General features: G+C 41.4%; 1 protein-coding gene across 2 annotated transcripts in view; it reads left to right on the top strand.

The window, feature by feature from the left end:
- EPHA3 (EPH receptor A3) overlaps positions 1-22,955 on the top strand; it is a 908,976-nt gene that overhangs the window by 74,374 nt on the left and 811,647 nt on the right. For both annotated transcript variants that reach the window (XM_069637202.1, XM_069637201.1), the window contains exon 2: positions 9,873-9,937. In XM_069637202.1, the coding sequence (XP_069493303.1) occupies positions 9,873-9,937 (65 nt within the window). The remainder of the gene's footprint in view (positions 1-9,872; positions 9,938-22,955) is intronic.

Here is a 22,955-nt window from a genome sequence, read left to right as displayed (position 1 = left end):
ATGGCTCTCACTCCTTCGACTACTCGCCTTCGCCATTCGATATTATAGCTTCCTCCTATAACATTTGTTCCTCCTCCTCCTACACCCTAGTACTCCCTCCTCCACACTACTGCTCTCTCCTCCACATTACTACTCCCTCTTCCACTCTACTGCTCACTCCTCCATACTACTCCCTTCTCCACACTGCTTCTACTACTACTGCACCCCACCTGTTGCTTAGCCACTCTCCTTCAGCTCTCACAAGCAATTCTACACACTCTCTACACTCACCCCTCAGTTCAATTTGCTCTCATCAACTACTATCTCACCTTTTCCTAAAATTGCCTCCATGTTCCAATCCACCATTCTTCCTCATGCTAGTCTCTTGGTCTTCTATGTCCTCATCCTCTGACCTCACCTGAACAAGTCACAACTTCCTGCTTTCTGTTGCCTCTCTTATCCTCCTCCTCACTCTCTCATTGGTTTAGTGTCCATGGCCAATCTGGAATGATCTCCCCCACCGGGAGGTGTTACAATCATCACAAGTCACAAAGAGTCACAAGGAGCAGGTAAAGCCCCACACCTTTTCTGCCTGTGAGGCCACTGTGCTGCAACAATGGCACCCTGGTTTGCAACGTGTCTGGGTTCATGCTAGAGGTCTGTTTTGCGGTCACCACCAAGGTAAGTGCAGTCCTGAGGAATGCTTCCTGCTCAATTACACGTCCCTGGTGTGATAGATCAGTTACAGCTTTTCTGCGGCTCTACATGCTGAGGGTGGGGAGCAATATGCAGCACCTGAGGCCACATTGGCTCTCTGGTTACGCCCGCTGGTGCACTTTCTGTGCATTGCTTTTGCTGCTTAGATTACAGCAGATGGATTGCATGGTGTGCTGATTGGTTGCCGTCATCCGGGTGGTCTCCGGGCACTGCTTCTAGTTCTCTGGCGGCTCTAGAATTGAGAGAGAAAACTTGGCCAGCACTTTCTCTGGGAGGTATTGAGTGAAGTCAATATTGCACATGTTAAAATCGGCATGTGGGGAGGTGCCCAGAAATGCAGACCCTTCAACGACCACCCTCACCCTCTGGAGTAAGACATACTATGGCCTCCACCTTTGTATGCCTCCCACCCCAGGTTTAGAGAGATTCCTAGCCCCCCTGTTCCAAAGATACGTTACTGACCTTGCCACACACCTCCACCCTTTCTTATAAGTCATCATCTTTGCCATGGCCACTAGCTGACTGGCCACCTAAAGCGGAAGGGATTTTCTTTTTTCAGACTTTCTTGAGATACAGGTCAAATAGTCGGAATTCTCTACCCAACTGAACCTCCTCTGGGCAGAGAAGCATTCCTATCCCCTCTGGGCACGGTCAGATACCTTTTGAAGATAGGATTTGCAGTCACATCTCCTTCTTTCTAAAGGGTGTGCAAGAAGTTCCAGAGAGTGAGACATGTTGAGCTAGGCATTGTGATGAGTTTCAGTGAAGGTCTTTGAAAGTTAGAAGGGCCCTTTGAAAAGACAGCAGAACTCAATGTGTAGAAAGTAAAGATTGTTTCATCTTGAGTGAATAGCTCAGAAATGGAACCAGATCCTCAAAATTGATCTTTCCACCCATTCTTTTAAATATCTGCATGAAGCCGTTGAGGAGGTCCGATTCAAGGACTTTGCATCACGGTTTATCAGTAAGAGGATGGTAATAATTACTATTAGTACCCAGCGAGGGACAATCAGATTGTTACAAACGATCTGATTGGCCCTCGCCAGGCCTTACAGGCCTGACAAGGCTCTGATCGCCCCTGTGTGCTTCCGTGAGTGAAGTCCATTTTCCCATTCCATAGTGGCCATTTCCTTTTACTTTTTTTCAATCTTTTTAATGGCCAACATGGAAAGGGACACTCCCTTTCCATGGTGGCCATCTTCTTTGTTAACTTTTTTTTAACTGTTTTAAATGGGTGACATGAAAAGGGAGAAGGCACTTTGTTTCCCGATCTACGGCGGCCATTTCTTTTTATCGGTTGCAAAACGCAGTAGTGTTGCACAACTGAATAGATACACTATTAGTACCCCAGTCTAACAGGTCAGGGTACAAATAGAAATAAGACCCTTGCCAGGGGAGGGGGCATTACCCTGTCTGGTAATGCCCCAGGGCGTGTAATTATGGGCCCCAGGGCTTTACCTGACACGGTAATGCCTCCCGTCTCGGGGCTTATTGCTTAAGTAAGGGTATCTTCAAATATTGATCTAGTGCACCTGAAGAATGGTATTTGGTAAAGAAGGTTTTCGTATACTCATTATTTACGTTTTTAAAAATGAATAGCAAAACCCCACCCCATGCACATTTTGTCACAGGGATTCCATGCCCACATTCTTCAGATGCCGTCGCACATGAAAAAGGTGGGTTGAAATCCCCTAAATATGATAGAAATTAGGGTGATGACTTTATAAAATGTTGATATTTGAGTATGAAAACCAAGAGTAGCTGGGAGGGCTTAAGAAATGTCTGGTACTTAAATATTCCAATGATGACAAATTCATTCTTCAGCATACACTATTGCATAATGTGAGAAAATACACACTTTGCAATTCATACTAAATTGCTGAATTTAATAGTCATGAGTAGGGACTGTTGTGAGCAGTATAATAATTTCCAAACTCCTGGTACACTTGGTTGTACTCATTTGGTGGAATTGTATTTAAAAAGATATGTGTCCATCACAATGGTAAGAGCAAGTTGTCAAAATGGAACAAACAATCTTATTCCTGCAGGCATGATTTTTTAATTCATGAAAAGGATTTTTTGTTGTTGTTGTTGTAAAGGTGTGTCAGGAAGGATTGCCTGATGCTCAGACACTAGATGTACCAGTGACAGTTCTCTGGAATCTGAATGTTTTGCACCATCCCAAGAATAAATGATTGACAATTTGTTGTTGGATTTTTGGATCCTGATGCCCTCCACTAGTAGATAAATATAATTGTAGACCATGTCAAGTAAATTGTTGCAGTAATTGGTATTTTTGCCCAGAAGGTCAAAGTTAAATTATGCACCACAAACGTCTAAATTAGAGGTCATTTATTAACGTTTCAATGGCAATTCTTGTACAGAGAAAAGTGGGCTTTTTACACAATTTTGCAAGATCCAGCGGCACACACAGCGGCACACACTCTGATTTGTGATGAGTGGAAATAAGGATAAGCATGTTGAGTTGGAGAATTGTCACAAGAAGACTTGCTGTCTGTGAATTAATAGAATACGGTGTACAGTGTTTATAACTAAATTAAAATAGTGAAACATAAATAGCGATGAAAATGTTGAATTTGTAAAAAAAAGTATATGTGGAGGGTAAGGGATTAAAAAAGGGTGAGGGGGCTTGCAGGGATTAGTAAAGCAGGGAAAGTGGGAGGCTTGTGGGGGAACCCCCCAAAATAAAAAAAGAGAAAAATATTCAAGATGTCTTTATTATTTTAGAGTCACTGAAAAAGTTTGTCATTATTTGTCTTGTCGTTATAAAGACATGTGATCACAGATTACATACTAAGATATGTATGGTACATTGATTTGATCTGTGTTAGGAGTCTGATCTTTGCGAACTAAAAGTGAGTGTTTCATTTAGTGTTTAACCATAACACTTTAAATGTGAAGAAAGGCAATACCATTAGTCACAGTGACCCTTTTAGACAAGATGGTGGCATCAATTTGATCTCTCCCTGGACACACAAGCCACTCAGTCAATGGCCTTCCCTAATGTGTTCTGTTTTGTAATGTGCAGGAAAAGCACAATATGAATTAATACAATACAAATACTAGCTTCATCCCTGGGCTATAAAGTGTGGCCATTATGAATTAAGTTTCTACAGCATCAAAGTGACAGCAACGCAAGAGGGCTGGGGTGTTCTTATTTTATATGGCTAATTGAGTTTTTGGTCTCTGGTAGTTTGGATTCTGAGCGTAGCAGTTAAATAAATTTGAAATGTAAGCGCATTTCATTTAAGCAATATCCACTCCCCTCAGATTTGCCTATTCAGCAATCAATACAATGTTTGAACTTTTCAAAATCACAATGTCCTTCTAAGATCATAGATGCAACCCCTGGTGATATACCAAGTGATCCTGTGGGAGCTACATTACTTGGGCACCGTCCACTGTGGCGCCCACCTTCCACCAACTAAGGATCACCAGCCCGGTACTATAGGAATATCCAAGCAAAACCGACGATGATTAGCAGGTGGGGCATGAAAAAGTTACATAGGAAAATAAAAGTCAAAATCAAGTAGGCATAGTTTCACACATTTTGAGTACCCCACGTCATACACAATGTAAGGTAACAACTACCTTAAAGGAAAGGTGGCTATATTAAATGCATGTGCTATCAATGTCTTAGCTTTGCATAGAAGTAACGATTAACATGTATCTAAACTATAAGGTTTGCATGAATAATATTATTTCGCATTTTCATTTGTGTACCAAATTATTAATCATATGTATGCAATGCCATGTCCTTGACACGAAAGTGGTGAACATTGTCATAATATGTTACCAGTGTCTTTGAGGATAGGTAATTGGTTAAGTCCTCTAGTCTGTGATATCGGCCAGGCTGTGCATCGCAAATTCAATCACCAACAAGGCAGATTCATCCTGTCATCCTTCCAAGGTTGATAAATTGAGCATAATTAAATGTAATGAAAGCTACTATCATAGCACTTGGAAGCAGTCGGAATTGGCGTGAAGGCACTATATAAAAATCCAATATTATTATCTCACATAACATACGATATTCTCACAATGCACTATTTTGTTGTATTGACCTATTTTTACTAATCGGTCGAGGTATACAAATGAAACATTGAAAATTGATATAACAAATCAATGCAATTTAATATTTCTTGTATTCATCAGATGCAAATGTATATACAGTGTAACATCCATTGTAGCAGAAAGCTGGAATAAAATAATTATTGTAGCCATATATAAAAGTGGCCCTGGAGACGATCTCATGAGTTACCTCATCCTAACTATGCTAGACGCACCAGCTCAATATTCGCTAGAGTGCTATTGAAGGATCAGAACACTCGACTACATCAGCAGCAAATTCTCCCTTTAAACCAAACAGGTTTTAGGAAATCTTCTTCTACTATTATAATTTAACTAGCTTCATAACTATCATTGAGCATGCAAAGAGACACTGTGGGCAGCCTGTATATGTTGCCTGTGTGGACTTTAGTGCTGCATTCTATACAGTGAATAATGGTAAACTATGGGGAAAACTGCAGAAATGGGGTATCCCTATGTGATTATTGAAAATGATAATGAAGTTCTATTGAAACCCTTTGGTGTCAGACTTGATAAACCTGGCACTGTAGCTTAAATGATTACCTTGTCCAACACATACATATGGTATAATTAGTAGCGCCAGGCTATTATGCAAGTCTTTGCAAAAAAGGACGAGCATACTCGTCCTTGGCACTTAAGGGGTTAATCAGCTCCCTGCTTTTTCGAACTCCTGAATTCAAATGCCTAGGTGCCACAATTGACATAAATTAAAAGGTTTGGTCATTGTGGCATGTCAAAAACTTAAAACGTTGCTGAATGATCTTCCCCAAACATGCAGATTATTGATAAAATAGCATTTCACTTTGCATAGATTAATAAAAACTGCACTTCATGCACAATAAATATGCCAATGGACATGTGCTTGTGATTATCATGCCACAATGTCAATGCTCTTTATAGTGAGTGTTACATGAACAAAACATATTTAATATTCAACAGAAGAATGCTTCACCTTAATTAAAAAACACAAGATATTGGGATTGTGAAACCATGGCCTAGCCTTTACAAGGGAAGAATTGAACAGTTAATCAAGCTGCAGTATTAATCCATGGGGAATATTATAATTCATATAATGTAACTGCTATGATCAAACAATTTTACATATGATAATAGATGTCAGAGTATGTAGAACAATTATGAATAGAGTTGTTGAAATATAATGCCCCTGAAGAAGCTGGTGATAATGGTTAACATTCATTGCATTCCCCTATGTGAAACATGTGTTGGCCAACCAAATATTGTTCTTCAAAATATGTATTGAAAAATAATATGGTTAAATGAACTTTGTTCAGGAACAACCTATTGTATAGCAGCACACCATATTGAAGGATATATTTATTTTATTTATTTATTTATTCAAAGTATTGACATTTTATACAGCAAAGCAAATTCAATTAGAAATAATCCATACAAATGTAATAAACATCTAATTTCATCGAACAGAATTCCTGATCAAAACAAATATTAATTTCAAAATGTTGAGGATATTCCCAACTTGTTGTATGTTATTAGTTTCTCCTTTATCTCAAGCCAAAATTTGGTAAAATGATAGACCAAAATTCCTTAACAAAATCCATACATATTAAAAAAATAAAACAGCTGAGTCTATTAAACAGGTTTCCTGATCAATGCACATATTATATAAAACATTTTGAGCATATTCCCAACATAGTTTATATTTTTAGTTCCTCCCTTATATCAAGCCAAAATGTGGTAAGATGATAGACCAAGACAGTGTTATTTCCTTCCATATATTTGTTTATATTGTATGTATTGGGCATTTATAATGTGTCTATACACAATATATTCTGCTTTTATTCTATTCTCGCTGAATAGAGGGTATGGTATGTTCATGCTCACATAAGATGTTTCTTACAAATACCAATTGAAGCAGTAATTGGATATCAGATGGTTAACATTTTCCACCTCTTATTATTATTATTCTTATTATTCTTATTATTCTTATTATTCTTATTATTCTTATTATTCTTATTAGAGTGTCACATTATCAGCAGTATCTTAGCTGTCTTCATAATGTTTTCCTTTCTCCAATTACTTCCCATGTCTCAACCAGGTTAAATATAGCTCTGATCTATTCTAATCGAATATATACATGAGGGAACTCTTTGATGTAAGTGGGTGTTTGGCCTAATGTTGGCAAATCCTGAATGTAGTCTCTACTTGTCGACTGAAGCCTAGTTGATTCAGTTCTGTTCCCAATCTCTCTCAAGCATGTCTCTCCTCAATAAGCTCTTATACATGCTTCCTGCAATCCCCAATACCTCAAGGTTAAGTCTAAGACTCCAACTAGTTCCCTCCATAATATAATTTCCAATGATGATTTTTCATAAGCCAGGTTTAGTGGTAAAATCTTTATAAAGGAGGTTCAGGAGAGTGATGTTACTAGAGTTAACAATTGTTCAGTAAAACCATAAACTGCACAATATTCTTAAATAATTAATTGAACCAATGCCAACTTCCCCTAGGATAGATTCCACTGGGGGGTTCTGAGGTAGGTTCAATACAGTTCTAAAGCAAAAACGTTCCAACTTTTTGAGGTCTGTCTCATGCCAACCACCCCATATCTCAATTCCATACAATAGTGCCATAATAATTAACATGTTATGGTGAGGTACCAAAGAGGGCCACGTAGAGCAACTATGGTCAATCATGAATCTTCCAATAGCTCCTACTTGTGGAAAGACTTCCACACAAATTCTTTACCAATGCTTGTCCCATTTCAGCTTGCTGGGACTATACACCGAGTTAACGTGTGTTGTGCACGTCCTAGTGAAGCGAGCCGATAATTAGACTCTAGTTTCATTCAATAATATAGAAAAGTTTATGAGCCATATGTTTCATGATAAGGAGTAAAAAATAATGTATAGTTGACTAATATATTTTCTTCTAGCTACTGTATGACCTGCAATATCTGATGTAAGCCTGTGTAAGGAGTTTTTAACAGCCTTGCAAAAAACGTAATCAAATAGGGGCTTGGTGGAAATTCAGAATTGGAGCTAACACCAGTACATCATTATTTAAATGAAATAAACTTTTCATTTAACTAATGATGTACTGGGTGAACTAAAAATCCTTAGAAAACTAAGGCAAAGGAGGACATTATGCAATGCATTTTTGTACAAATTGGAATGCAGTCGAATTTCAGATGCTTTATTCCTAATAGGCAGTTCGACGAGCATTGCCGTCGGAAATGTGGGTTGCCATGCGTATATCTCTGGGAACCACCTCACCATATCAGCTTCCTCTCCTGATGACCCCCATTGTTCAGCCGGTATCCGGCTCCCAGTCCAGACACACTCACCCTTTCCACCCTACCTGCCTCCTTTGCACTCTGTTACTGACCCGACTCGCCCACCTCTGCCCCAATCCTCACCATGCTTCTGCCTTTCTCCCGTCTCCATCACTGGCACAACCCACCCTTCTTCCTCTTAGAAGCTAGACTTGCACAGCCTTAATCATTATCATTGTAAACTCCAATGTCTGCTTCATCACTGATCCATCCCCCCTCCAAATATACAGGGGACAGGTAGTGTTGGCACTTGACACAGCGTATGAAGAACATACCGGGATCTCTCTTTTGTTAGTCACAATTGTTGCATCAGAGCGACCTGCTCAAAGTTTTCTGCATCACCTAACCAGGGAACTATGCATCATCAATTTGACTTCTCTCGGACCTCCTGTGGGACTCATTGTGAGTTTCTGTGGTAATTTTAGAAACATGTGGTATTTTAAATGCTGCCTAATTTTAAAACACCACTTATGAGTTAGATTAGCATGGGATATTTACTGCATGCGGTACACAGAAAATACTGCATGGGGTAAATATGGATTAGTCACTCTGGCAGTACTTTTTAGCCATGCATACGGATCCTATGTGATCCCAAATCATTAGGTGGGTATTCAAAATAGGGGGTGTTTTATGTTACTTAGATGAGCTGAAAGGGAGTCATGACTTGAGATTTTGATTTGAGATCTCATGCCCATTGTGTGTAATAGCCGCAACTCTTACCTGCCAATCTGCACCAATTGCCACATATTTGCTTACATAACCGCTGGTTCTATTTTTTAACCCAGAATCACACAAGTGCATTCTCCCATGAGCCTTCATCCTACAGTCTTACATTTAATAAAACACTGTCAATGCATGAATTTGATTTGGCGTGGCCCCCAGGCATGGCACAGCAATTTACCGGGTGGTGGGTTGGGGGGTATGAGTGAGGGAGGGGTTCATTCCCCTGAGCATGGCTACACCTGCTTCTGATTGCACAGGTTCTCTTCTGTCTTCCTTCTTACAGTAAACGGGAGGCGGAGCGAGTTTTAAAGCGAGGGGCCGATTTACAAAAAAGGTTACTTTTTCTAAGCCTTGAATTAAACCAGGAGAGGGCTATTAAGTTCCTTTGAGTAACTCTGGTAAATCAGGAGTAAGTCAGGCGTAAGTCACATTTACTCATAGCAGAGGTGTAGACAGTCCAGGGCCTTGCCGGGCAAGGCCTAATCAATATCTGGAAATGCCCACTAGGCAGCCCTGTGTGGGCAGTTACAGATGTTAATGCCACTGCGGTGGGCCCACATAGATTAGCTTCAGGCCCCACTTGTTAGACAATCCTGGCTGCACCTCAAACTCATAGTAATGTCTGAAAGTGTGCAGATTTGAGCAGCACATGAAGCGGGCGTAGATTGAGCGCCAATTCTGTAATGTAAAAATGCGACCTTTTCATGCATTCTTTTAAGTGCACTGAATGATGTTGCTGGCGGGAAAGCAAACATGCCTTTGTTTAAAGAGATAACATGCAGAATGCACTGTATGCTTCCAATTAATTCATACAGAGAATCTTAGCCGCCATTTCATGTTTGTTTGCGTTTGAAAGCTCTCGCCCCTGTTTGCTTGTGTTTGTTCAGTGCAACTGAGGCCTGTGCTGGCATTTGTCTGTTCCGTTTTCTGGGAGGCAGACCCCCAAATACACATGTGGGTGCTCAGTAGGGAGCCAGGATGAACTGGTCCGAATCCAGAGAAACTCACCCTCGCTCTCTCCCTTCTCTTGCAGTGAGCCTGCTGGATTCCAAGGCAGTTCAAGGGGAGCTGGGCTGGATCGCCTACCCGTCACATGGGGTGAGTGCACGAGACCGTGAAATGGGAAAGTGCTGCAGCTAATCGATGTGCTATTTTACCATTGCTTCCTCTTCACAGAACACACCCCGCCTGTCCAGGCGCCACTGGAATTATGTTTTTAAAAGCATCCATGTCCTGTCCGTTCTGGCAGATCCAGGCTCATACCTTAGTGCAGGGGTCTGCAACCTTTGGCTCTCCAGATGTTTTGTACTACAACTCCCATCAGCTCTAGCCAGCCTAGTTAATGGTAATGATTTATAGGACTACAACCATACACACCTGTACCTTTTAAGCATAAGTGTCACAGATTCTGTGTCATATAAACAATGAGGCTGCAAATTGAGTGCTTTATACACCTGTAAACCTCCAGGGTGAGTTTGAATATCCTTAGATTTTACAAGATGTGGGGGCTTTATGCTATATAATAGCAAATAACGATGGGAATGTTAATTTTAACATAGTTTAAAGGAGAACTGAATTTACGAAAATGTGTTCTGAAGTCTGGATATTGTTTTCACAAAGTGTAGCTGTGTTGACGTTTGTGCACCTTATTGCCATTTCCAGGGAGTCTAGAGTGGAATGAAGCTGCCGGCCATGGGCTCTGTGTCCTGTCATTACACCTAGCAATAGTGTCACAATCGGACGAATACAGGAATTTAACAATTACAGGACTATACAGATAGCGTGTTCAAATTATCTATCGATCAATGTTTTTATCTAGCTAAACTGGACACTTGGTTTTATATCTTGCAAACTATATAGTATGTAGAAGGGCACATTTTAACATTTTAAAAAAAAATAGCTATTACTGTGAAAATTCTCCAAAGCACTCATGCTACTAACACCAAAATGATAAAAGGACGAGTAGGCTCTGCCAAGAATCGTACCCATAGACCTTACACATACATCTCTACAGTGAGCACATTTACTGCGTCGGCAGTGCAAAGTCACTTTTCAGCAGTGCAAAGTCACTTTGAACCGTGCAAAAGATTCCATTAATCGGGCCCTAGTCTTTCTTCACACAAGGCAGGGGCATGTTTTTTTTTTTTTTAGTGTTTACTATTTCCTGTCACAAGACTACAAATATCAAAGAGAAATTGTTCATGATGTTACACTTAGTTCACACAAGGTCTTTAGATAGAAGGACAAAACATATTGTTGGTGTATTCGTTTTGTGCCACCTCTATCCAGCTGTGGATCACACACTAACTGGACAACATTATGAAACATATGGAACCGGACAAAATGGGAAAATGTATTGTGTGGTCTGCTGCTTACATGATATGGATCGGATGTTCCTCAGGACGGACTGGCCTGTAGAGCCAATCAGACATGTCCTCTATGAAGGGCAGGCAGAAGAGCAGCTAATATTGCTTGATAGAAATAATACTCGGGAAACCAATTGCGTCATTGTTGTCCTATTACACACAACTATGCATCATGAGTGTCTTGAAAAGAGGCACACAGAACAACTTGGACACTAGGGGCATGATTCAGAACATGTTTTTAAAGGGATTTTCCCATTGAAAAACACTTTGTGATTCAGGCCCCAGACATCATCTCATTCCTAAGAGTTCTCAGAATGCACATGTTTGTTAAATGTACTCCCTGCAAGTTTTGGAATCCATTTGTAATCATTATCATCATCATCATCACAAGGTTTGTAATGTATTCAAAAATCCATACAACTCACAAATGCTAAAAACAGCACACATGTGTTACAATTTCATAAAACGTTAAAGGGCCCGATTCATAAAGCATTTTTGTTTTCAATGGGCGCATCCCATTGACAAACGATTTGTGAACCAGGACCAACGCTTTAATATATCAAAATTCCTCAGGGTCGATAACAAATGCAAATAAAATAAACTTCAAATCAAAAATATTAAAAGAGATTAAAACTCCAGAAAGAGGCAGCATTCCTATCATCAGCAATGCACATGAGTGAGGCAAATAACTAGCCGTGCCTCATTTTTAACCGTACATGTAATATGTTAAAAATAAATCGCCTGTCTGAAAGTCACAATTAAACAATGCAGTACTAATAACCAGGACGGTTTTGTGACCCTTGCAACAGGGACTATAACAAACATTGGGGGCTTGCTCCACAGAGTGCTTTTCTGTGTGATGCACCCATATCATATAGAAAAATGCTTTGTGAATCAGGCCCCGCAAAATGTATTTTATTCATTTTACTTGATCTCAGTTTAAAAAATACAATAAATTAGAGTAGTCTGTGCTTGTTTAAAGAAATGGCCATCATTTAAGAAGGAACCATATGAAATAAAACTGTCTTAAAATAGACTAAAACTGACATAGTAAAAGGAACGTTAGTTTGAGAGTCATTCAAGTGTGCTTTTATGAAATATGCAAAACTTGAATGTACGTGTAATGTGTTACTAAAGGTAGCAGACTATTCAATACCAGTGGATCTTTACTGTTATGGTATACATTTGCCTAAAACTTTAAAAAAAAAAACATATATATATTATCAACAGTTGATGTTTGGAAACCCGGCCATGCAAAATCCGCCTAACAGATGCTGTTTGTTTAAACAGATACACTAATTGACCTTGATCCCTGTCTTCTATTTCAATTTCAATATTGTGTTCTTTTTTATAGTTTGTACAATTTGGTTTGTGGTTTTACAGTTTGGATGAGTGTTGGATTGGCTGAAACCTTTTCTATCTAACCTCTGGGGGAATACCGTTGTTGTTAGAAGGAGAAGTGGTGAAATGTGGGCTTTCCAGTATTTCAGCCCTATTCCCTCCTCCTTTTCCTTCTGTAGAATCACTTTGATCTCCCTGGTCAACTCCTTTCGGATTCGTGTGCATCATTTCTGAGACGATACAAAGTTCTGTGTTTCAAACTCTAACCAAATTCATGTATTCCAGTGCAGCATTTCACAGATTGTATACAAGCAATGATTAATTGGCTGAGCAGCAACTATCTGAGCCGAAGAGCTCATGGGAACCGAAATCTTGGTGCTATTGGACTTGTGGTAGGACACTCTCAATGTGCCTTTGCCTTGGAGGCCTGGGGAATATTCATTATCAGTGAGGGTGGTCAAAATCCTAGGTTTTATTTAAGCAATAAGCCCCTAGCCGCTGGGGCATTACTGAGTCAGGTAATTACACAGACTCGGTAATGCCCCCGCGGCAAGGGGCTTATTGCTATTAGTACCCCGGCCCGCAAGACCAAGGTACTAATAGCATTGTTTCTGTTCCAAAACAGAACAGAAAAAAAAAGTCATAGAAAATGGCTGCCGGGAAGGGAAAACAGAGGCCATTTTCCCTTTCCATGGGGGCCATCGCCAGCAGACACGCGGGGAACAGAAGTGTTCCCAGCACGTTCGCTCCCGAAAAAGGAGAAATATAAGAAGGTAAGTGGGGTTGGGAGAGCGGGGAGGGGATTGTTTGCAGGGGGGGGAGGAAAACAAAAAAAACTACCTGAATCCCCGAAGGGGAGGATGGCAGCCTCCAGCCGTGTGGAGGCACGGAGCGGGAATGGCCCCGTTTCGAGCCTCCTCATTGGCTGAGGGGCTGCCACGCTGCCCGCCGGGAACAAAGGAATAGAATCCCGGCCAAAGGGATTCCCGGTCGGGTAATGCCCCGGCAAGGACCAATCAGAATGTTTCATTCTGGTTGACCCTCGCCGGGTACTAATAGGTTAAAATGGAATCGTACCAAAATGTCGCCCTGGTAATTACGACGGCCGAAAATGCCTACTTTTCTTTTTGGCACCCCCCTTGCACCACATATATATATATGCGGGGGGGTATAGAATATAACATTTATATGGGGGGGCCTGCGGGGGATCTCCCGCGCATATATATGTGGTGTAAAGGGGTTTAAAAAAAAAAGTCTGCATTTTCAGCCGTCGCAATAATCACATAGATCCGGTTCAAATCTGACTTTAATCCCACACGTGGCGACCACTGTTGGAAAGGATTTTATTTGCCTTAAAACTCTTGCATACTTTTTTCCTTTCCTAACACTCCCATTGCATGTCCATACCATGCTCACTGTGGTCATTCTCACAGCTGGAGTATTTAAACAGTGTATATCTGTGCCTTATGAAATATGCAGTACACATTGATAGAATAACAAAGCATCCCTCCTACAACATTGACCTACCCTGGCCCTGTGTTCTTTACACTGGCTGCTCATGGAGTATCCCATTGAAAAACACTTTGTGAATCAGGCCCCTGCAAGGTGCATCTAGTGTACTATAATTTGGCACCTAAGTTCCTGAAAGGTAGCCTTTTAAGACATTGACCCACCTGTCAGCTGAAGTCGAATTCCCATTGGCTCATGCAAATGCCAAGGTGTAGATCGGTGAGATCCGTAGAACACGCTCGCTCGGTGTTAGCTGACGTGTTATGGAACACTAGCGCTGAAATTCATAGATGAGCATCTGAGTTTTCATAAGAAATACCTACAGTGTCTTTTCTCTTGCAGTTCATAATGTAAATTCCACCGTATAGTATTTGATGGTACCCAGTCATTTTACCGAAAAACAAAAGAGTGGTACATTTCACCGAAACCATAATACAGAAAAACACTGAAAATATGAAGTAAATATGTATGGGGTAGTGGGGTAAGGGGTTGAAATGAGTTGGGATGGGGTTGGGTGGGGTTATAAGGGTAGAAAATCGGGGGGGTTGGAATGGGCACAAATTGAAAAAAATCAAATTGGGTATTTTTCAGTATTATGATTGCAATGAAATGTACCACTCTGAATTTTGTGTCGGTTAAATCACATGTAACTGTATTTGATGAAAGCACTGTACATGATTTCCGCCGACAGGAAGCCATGTTAGTGTACTGTACAGATACCATACAACACGACATAACATAAAGTTCAACCTGACCACTACTAAGGACAAATATAGCTAAAGGTAGGATAGCACACATGACTGGACTTCTAGCGCTAGAAACACGTTCCCTGCGTGCTTTTCTGTAGTGGTGGCTGTGTGCTCATGTTCACATTCCAGCATCATTTTGTACTCGCGCTCAAGGGAAAGTTGAGCAAGGTCTAACTAGACAGTTATCTTGCAGACATATGAACAATTATTTAGAGGGCTTCTCTGCCATGCTCTTTGAAGCTTAGAGGGATTGCCAGCATTGTCTCACTGGTGCTACTTTGCCTCCTGATTTTAATACATTGATACTCTACAAAGTGGTTTGGAAGGTGCGTAAGCCCCCACTGGAATTGCTTGGGTTTCACCTAAATGCAAGCCTGAGCTCCTTTTGCACACATCAGAAACCTCAGCAGCACTGATTAACCTATTAAAAAGCACTTGACTTATTATTAAGTTTGCTTTATTCATCAAAACTCTCCTTCTGGGTGGCAGTGGAGCAGTTAATTGAATTATGTGCTGCGCACGAAGCCCTCTTTTGGGAAAGTGTTCCGCCTTCTTGTTTTTCTATCAAATCAAGTCGTTTCAAATATCTTGCAAATGGCATTATTATTTCACAGTGATACTGGCTATAGTAATTGAAGAGCTCTTTTGCTTTAATCAGTTGGTACAATGTCACAGGAAGCGAAGAGTGACTTCTACAGGAAGTGAGGACGGTGTGTGTTTCCTTGAGAGTTGAGTGAAATGAGACGCTGCTGGGGACGGCCGGAAGAGTCCATACCTGCTCGCAGTTTTGTCTCTCATTGGGAGGAAGACCTGCACTGGAAGATGGGGAGCCAGCGATGTGACTATCCAGTTATTCATGGAGCCGTGAAAGTGTATTTTTGCTGTGCAAAGTCCGGGCAGAGTCATTTTGTACTGCAAAAATGACTGCGCTAACTTTGCCCGGACTTTGCACTGCAAAAATACACTTTGCACGGGTCCATGAATAAGGGTTTGCGTCGGCAGTGCAAACTCACTCTTTAGCAGTGCAAATTCACTTTGAACCGGGCAAATATTCCATGAATCGGGCCCACAGTGTATAATTTGCACACTTGGAGTGTTCACTCCCAAACAAAGCACTGTGAAAGGCATCTTAAGAGTCAATGATTCTTACAGTCTCGAGACAAAATACGCGTTGCCAGTTTTTTTGTTTTTTTGCAAGATGCTGTTTTCATGGTACTAACTCAACAAGATGCTTAACATTTGTTATGTTGACAGAAATGTGATTTGAACATTGTATGCTGGCACCAACGCGATCAGGCTATCCAGCCAACCACAGCCGCACAACAGCCAGGCTCTAGAGCTAAAGTTCCATCTTCCATACGTTAGTTACATGTTGGCCTTATCAATAAATCTAATGAATGAACAGATATGTCTCAGAAATTAGAAATAGTGGCAATAAACAGAGACACGGTTGGACCAGGCTATTGTGCTGACAGCCAGAAAAAAATACAACCGAAACACTAGTAATGGTTGCAGCTGTGACAGACACAGAAAGCACACTGATTGTCATCGATGTAACAACACTCGTTCTCTCTCTGACAATATGTTCCTTAGTTAAATATATGGCGCAAGTCGGTTGCCAGTGATAGGGTGGAAAAGTCAAAGGATCGAAAAAAGGGCCGAATTATTTATTTATTTATTTATTTATTTATTTATTTATTTATTTATGGGGAGGCTGGGGGTTCACCACCCAGCTCCCGTTTTCTTTATTAAATACATTTTTTTACCAACCCAAACTAAAAAATATATATAAATAAATGTAAAAAAAAATTCGACCCTTTTTTTCGATCCTTTTGCATTCGAGCAAAAGGTCATTCGATCCTTTTTTTTCGATCGTTTGACTGGACACCGCGCAAGTCAAAGACCACATATGGTCTAAGTCTATCACAGTGACTAACCTTTAACTATGTGTTTGATCAAAGACATTTTTTTCAAGTGGTTTTTAGAGATTACAAAAAGGTTCAGTGTCCAAATCCTTGGCAGAAGCATTCCCTACCATCCTCAAATATCATGGCCGCAATAATCCTATCATCATCCCATGGTACTATATCAAGCTATTTGTTGCTGAAGAAGCAGCCATTTAAGTCACACTAATGTATGCAAGCATATGAAAGTAATTCCCTCTCTTCCTGTTTCCCATCCCAGGTACCCCATAGATCTGTCACCGGGTGTCTTCTTCTCATGTCATACCTTGCGTTTGGCGGAATGCCCCAACCATCACGTACAGGTTGATCTTTTGCATGGCCTCCTCTTTTGGTTTATTGCATAAATCAAGCCACCTGTTTGCTCCAGCGGTTGAGGAATTTAGTTTCCTGATGGAAAGTTCCCATGTGCTGTTTAAAAAAAAAATACTTAACCATTTGGCTGAAAAGGAGGAGTGGGGAGTGGGAGATGATAGTTGAAATGGAGGTGTGGTTTACACGTTTCATGTATCTGCCTGCATGCACCCGCAGGGTACCCTCGCAACAGTTGGCATATCCTAGGTTTATTGAGATTTCGGGTATGCTTGGTTGTCTAGAGACAACAAACCCAGAACGTCTTCTGGTGTCGTAGTTCCACTCAGTGTTTTTTTCTGTTGATCATATACGAGCCATCGAAGACTACTTAGTCTCGGGAGGATAGCTCAGGGGCAACGTGCTCTCCTTGGAAACAAGACAACGCGGAGCAACACAGGTTTGATCCCCGGGTCCGCGCTTAGAAACCTCAGGGTATTAAGCGCATTGTAAATAACCAATTGCAATTTAATATAGTCGGATTAAGCTGTAGGTCAGAAACAATGAGAAGTATGTAGGTTCCTTTGCAGAAACACGCACGTGTCTTTAGTGTATCCGCCATAGTAGCCACATCATATCCAATAAAGCGTTCCATGTCATTTCATTGTGGGATGTTTTTTACCACCTATTTTTTAACGCAACCACTCATCAAATTTTTATAAGCCCACCCCCTTTAATTTTTTATATATTCCTTAACACCCACACCCCAAATATATATTTTTCTAACCCCCCTAAAAATGTCGATGAGTTTGTTTTCGTTAAAAAATCCACAGTAAAAAACCTGCAAAAAAACATCCCGCGATGAAAGGTACATCCTACCCCAATAAAGACACGCTTTAATATCATCACTCTGTAAGAACCAATCCCAGTTCAAGAGGCAATACTAGCTCCAGCGCAGAGGCAAGCGGGGTGCATTTTTCTCTCTGCGGGCCTGAATTTTATATTGGATGTGTAAGTGCGTAGTAGGCTTTCTGGTTGTTTAATTGCGCTGCTGTATTGATTTTGGCAAAAGGGCTGTGTCCCATGGCTCGGATTTCCAATATACTGTAATAATACCAGCACTATTTCAAAATGGATATTGCTATTGAAGGCAGGACAATGATAGCGTAAGTAGCAAATGTTAAAGATGTTTTATGAGACTGCACTTCGTGCTCCATCCGCTTTTTAATACATTAGTCGTCTTTGCTCATTCGTGCTGTAGTTTGTGGGAGTTGTGGTTAACCATTTATGGATATATTATTGCTATTGCTGTCATTTTTACAAGAACAGTGGCACTGCAACTATTGAAAAACGCACGTCTAAAGTAATTGGTTGGCATTGGGGTCCAATAACTGGAGTGCTTGTGTAAATGGCAACCCTTATCATAATACAACCGATAGTAAAATACTATATTAAATCAACAGCTGTATAGGCTGGACGTGTTAGCAAAACATCGCTCCGACTTATGCATTAAACCTGAACTAAAAGGAAAGCGATTTAAGAAAGACTTACTCCAGTAGTTGAAAGTCGCATTCAGATAAAAAGGCCGCGGGGGGCTTGCTACTGCTCACCACATTGGAGGCCAGGATGACATACTGGCGAGTATATTTTAGACAGTGCTGCCGAGAAAGAGGGTACAGGGAGATGCAAAGAAAAATTAGTTTGGGAAGGATATTTTGCTGCATTTCAACACAATGAATTAAACATTGCTTACAGCAGTGTAGAAATTAAAATATTTATGAACAAAACATATTGCACCTAGCAAATAGCAAACTCTGGCCCCTGAACCCCCAAAGACATTGTGTGTAGGCGTGCACCCTTGGCAGCCATCCTGTGTAAACAGAGGAGGAAGATTTTAGGATATCAGTGTGCAGACCCCCCTCCATACCTAACAGATCAGTACCTATTGGCGCACTACCCCATTGCGACTTCATCCACCCCCATTGATCCACAGCTCCCCCAAGGGCATTCAAACTACAAATCTTTTTCTGCACCCACAATCACCTTCACAGCAATTTTAACACAATTCTACAAACATCATCACAGTGCAGCTACGCATAGTGCCGGGGGAAAATTGATTGGGCAATTTCTTTACAAAAGCAAAGAAACAGCCCAACTTGCACAGTTACACTCATCTCTATAATACATGAGCACTCCTTGTATCAAGCCATGTGCACTATTCTCCATAAACCCCTACGAGTCAATTGGACCATCTCATGGTTTAGTGGGCAAAACTGATACGTTGGCAACCATCGTTTACTTTGAGTTGCACCAGCAGGTAGTGATCATGTGCGACACCAACACCACTGCTGAGTGAAACGGATCATGCCACCCGCTCAAGTTCAGCAACCAGCACTTCTCACACTCTCTTCCTGGCCATGGTGGACAAGCTATCTCTTCCCAGTTGACTAATGATCAATTCGGCGGAAAGTAGATATTTCCCATGAAGGACTTCATCACCGCTCAGACCTCACCCGGTGTAAGCGCATACCTGCAGCAGCTACTCAGAAAAAGTTTATCGCCGCTGCCCACTTCTGACTGTATGTGCAGTGTCCTCTTTATGGTACCTTGCTCATGTCTTTGCGTATAAAATGCTGCCATGGGTAATACAGACTATTGTGCTGCAGCCTTGCTACTCCTCCACACATACGCCCTACACACCCACACCCACACAACTGTGTGCCACCAAAATATGCTCACGCCCCACAGTGCTGTGCATGAAGAATGCAATCTTCATCATGACCATTCCTAAGCAAGTTGAATCCTACGCCCCCGGAGCACTGCTGCAGGAAAGCAAGCACGTTTTGAAGGCCATATCACGGAGCAACCAACACCCCATGCATCTAAGGGCAAAGAACTAACCACGCAGAATCTTCTATGAGGCAAAATCTGAGAAGAGAAGTTGACAAGTGTCGGGCGAGTAGTGCTAGCTGTGAGGTCCGTCAGAGGAGGCGATCCAAAGTGGGGTGGGTTGGGCACACCAGGGGCAAAAGGAGTGTGAATGCCATTGTTGGGGGGCCTTTTAGATCCAATTTTACAGCATGCCTGATATGTGATGAGAAGCCATGAAAACTTCTGTAGCTGCACGGTACATCGAAAAACACGTAACCACACTACGTGCCATCGGATTCCCCAAAAAAAGTAAACCACTGTAACAGTGCCAATCACCACGTAAGAGTGCCACCCTCACAATCTGTGGTTGCTTGCCTACATTCTGTATCTCACATATACTGGTCCAGGGAATGTAATGTATTGCATTTGTCTTTTGACAGACAGCTGCATTATTGTTCTACTGCAAAACTGTCTGTAAGGTACTAGAATAACCATCTAGAGAAGGGCTAAATCATTAAACATGTGAAGCAGTGATGCCGTGCAGAGGCACATGCAGTCGGGTTGCGGGATCCTTAATAACACCTTCTCAGGAATATGACTAAGAATTCCCTCACATCCCATTGTATCTGCCTTGTTTTTGTTGTGGGGTAGAAATAGCAACATCCCTCAGATTGACTTCTTTTGTGCACACGGAGAGCCTCCCTTGAGTATGCACAATCCACATATGTGCAGTCGTTCGGTGTAGATATTCATCCGAGCACCCCAATTCCTTCCTGGCCAAACAATCAGAAATGTGTTTGGCAAATTGAGTCGATGTATACCAATGCTGCACTTTTTGGATGAAACTGCCACCAACCCATACAGTGTGGCCCCTGCTTGAATTGCAAAATTTAGCTCAGAAAAAATATTATCACAAAAGTGAACATGAGATTGGTAACTAAATGTATGCACAATTATAGTGCAAAAACAAAGAGGTGATGGCTGGAAGGTTTAGAATGAATCTTAACCTCTGGCATTCCTCTGGGCAACTCTCCAGACCATCGTGTTGCACCTGCCAATCCATTACAAAAGGGGAAAGACCAAATGGAAATCAGGCTTGGTCCCACCCCAAAAGGGGCCTTCCAGCCTGAACTGCTAGGTCACATCCATTCTGCACAAGACCACAAGCATCCGCAGACATTTTTCGGCCTTGTTGGGCATCATCAGTGAGGAGTAGCTAGGGTCTCTAGGCCCAGCAGGCATGGGACCCACGTCTGAGCATACCCGTCCCACTCAGGCTGACAAAGCAAAACCAAAGAGGTGATGGCTGGAAGGTCTCGAATCTGAACCTCTGGCATTGCTCGGGCAACCCTCCAGACCATCATTCTTTTGTTTTGCACAAATATACTCCATTGCAGTGACAGATCGCGTGTGAGGTTCAACAGTTTGGAAAGCATTTAAACATTTGTTCACATATACAAATCCCTCATCAAGACGGCAAGAGCACTGTCACACTGTCCACAGTGTTAGTGCTTACCTACACATCATACATGTAATGCCTAATAACATACAAAACTAAAATTAATTATGCATAGGGTAACCTGTTTTCCAGATCATTGACAAAAGATATGTTTTTTCTTTGTACAATGGAGGTTTATCATTGAATTGTTGATCTGATATCAATTCCTGCTCACTTGAGTTTGGCTGCATGTGCATTCCTACACAAAGCCCTGTTGGCATTATGACCTTACTTGGTAACTAAGACAATTGGCACCATATATTCATATGGCACCGATGACTACTTCAGTGACAAAAACGAAGATGTGGATTTCAGTCACTGAGTGCCACCGAGTCATTATAATGCCAGCCCAGGCCCCTGTCTGCGCTTCACGGCTTTCAGCAACGCGCAATTTCTAATTCATAAAATGTTGTTTTCATGTCAGAGGTAATAGCATAGAGGCATCTCGCCTTTTATAATAATGAATCCCCAGGACGCAGAAATATATATGCATTGTTCCCAAGTAGAATGGCTAAGCCGAAAAGTCAATACAGCATTGATCTTGTCCTGGGGTTGCAGAGTTAATAAAAAAAGCAAGAGATAGGAGCAAGCGAGAGAGCAAACAAAGAAGCTACGTGCCCTATTTTATTTATTTATTTATTTATTTATTTATTTATTGCATTTATAAAGCGCACATGCAGCCGGGGGCATCGAGGCGCTGTTACATAGACAGCAAATTAGTTACAGGGATCTTACATAATGCGCTTGCCTATTGAGACACTGCAGAGTACAGGTGCAGGCTTTACAGCGTACAGTTCAGACAAATAGCCATGTTTCGATTACTTAAGTAACTATTTAACAGCTGCAGGCCTTTTCCTACAGAACTAAGCACTAACTATTCCTTTTTCTGTTTTTCTATTGATATATGATATTTTCTATTCCTATATCTATTATAAATTCTATTTCTAATTAGGTAAAGGAGACAGGAAATCTAATCATGGTAATAGTGCAAACATAATGAGAGGATCTGTCAGTGAGAGTCAAGCACTAAAGTGTTCAGTCTCTTTCTGAACTCGCAGAGGGAAGGGAACCCCCTGATGTTCAGCAGAAGGTTCTTCCAAAGCTTGATACCAATAACTGTGATGGATCTTCTAAAAACGGTGGCTCTAATTGTCCTTGGGACCATAGCATTAGACGAAGTGAAGAACTAAGTGGTTTATTGAGACAAAGCCATACTAACGCTATTACCCAAATTGGTTGTTTCTAATTGACCGTATTCTACAACTGTCCAAATTCGGCCAGTACCACTTGGTCGTTTGGAAACGACCAATTTAGGTAATCACTACCAAAAATGGGGAGCAGGGATTGCGGGGGTGTCGCTTGGTCCCCATGTTTGGTAGTGATTGCCTTTGGGAGTAGCATGGGGTGTCCCCCGCTTCCGGAGGTCTGGCGGCAGGGGACCAAAAAAAATAAAAAAAAGAAAAGTGACCCTGCGGTGTCAGATCCGACCCGCGTACTGCGTAGGATGGACGGATTTGATGCTGCAGGGTC

This window comes from Ambystoma mexicanum, chromosome 7p, assembly GCF_040938575.1.
Source record: "Ambystoma mexicanum isolate Mex_15411 chromosome 7p, UKY_AmexF1_1, whole genome shotgun sequence".
NCBI classification, from domain to species: domain Eukaryota; kingdom Metazoa; phylum Chordata; class Amphibia; order Caudata; family Ambystomatidae; genus Ambystoma; species Ambystoma mexicanum.
This window is presented reverse-complemented; position numbering and strand designations above follow the sequence as displayed.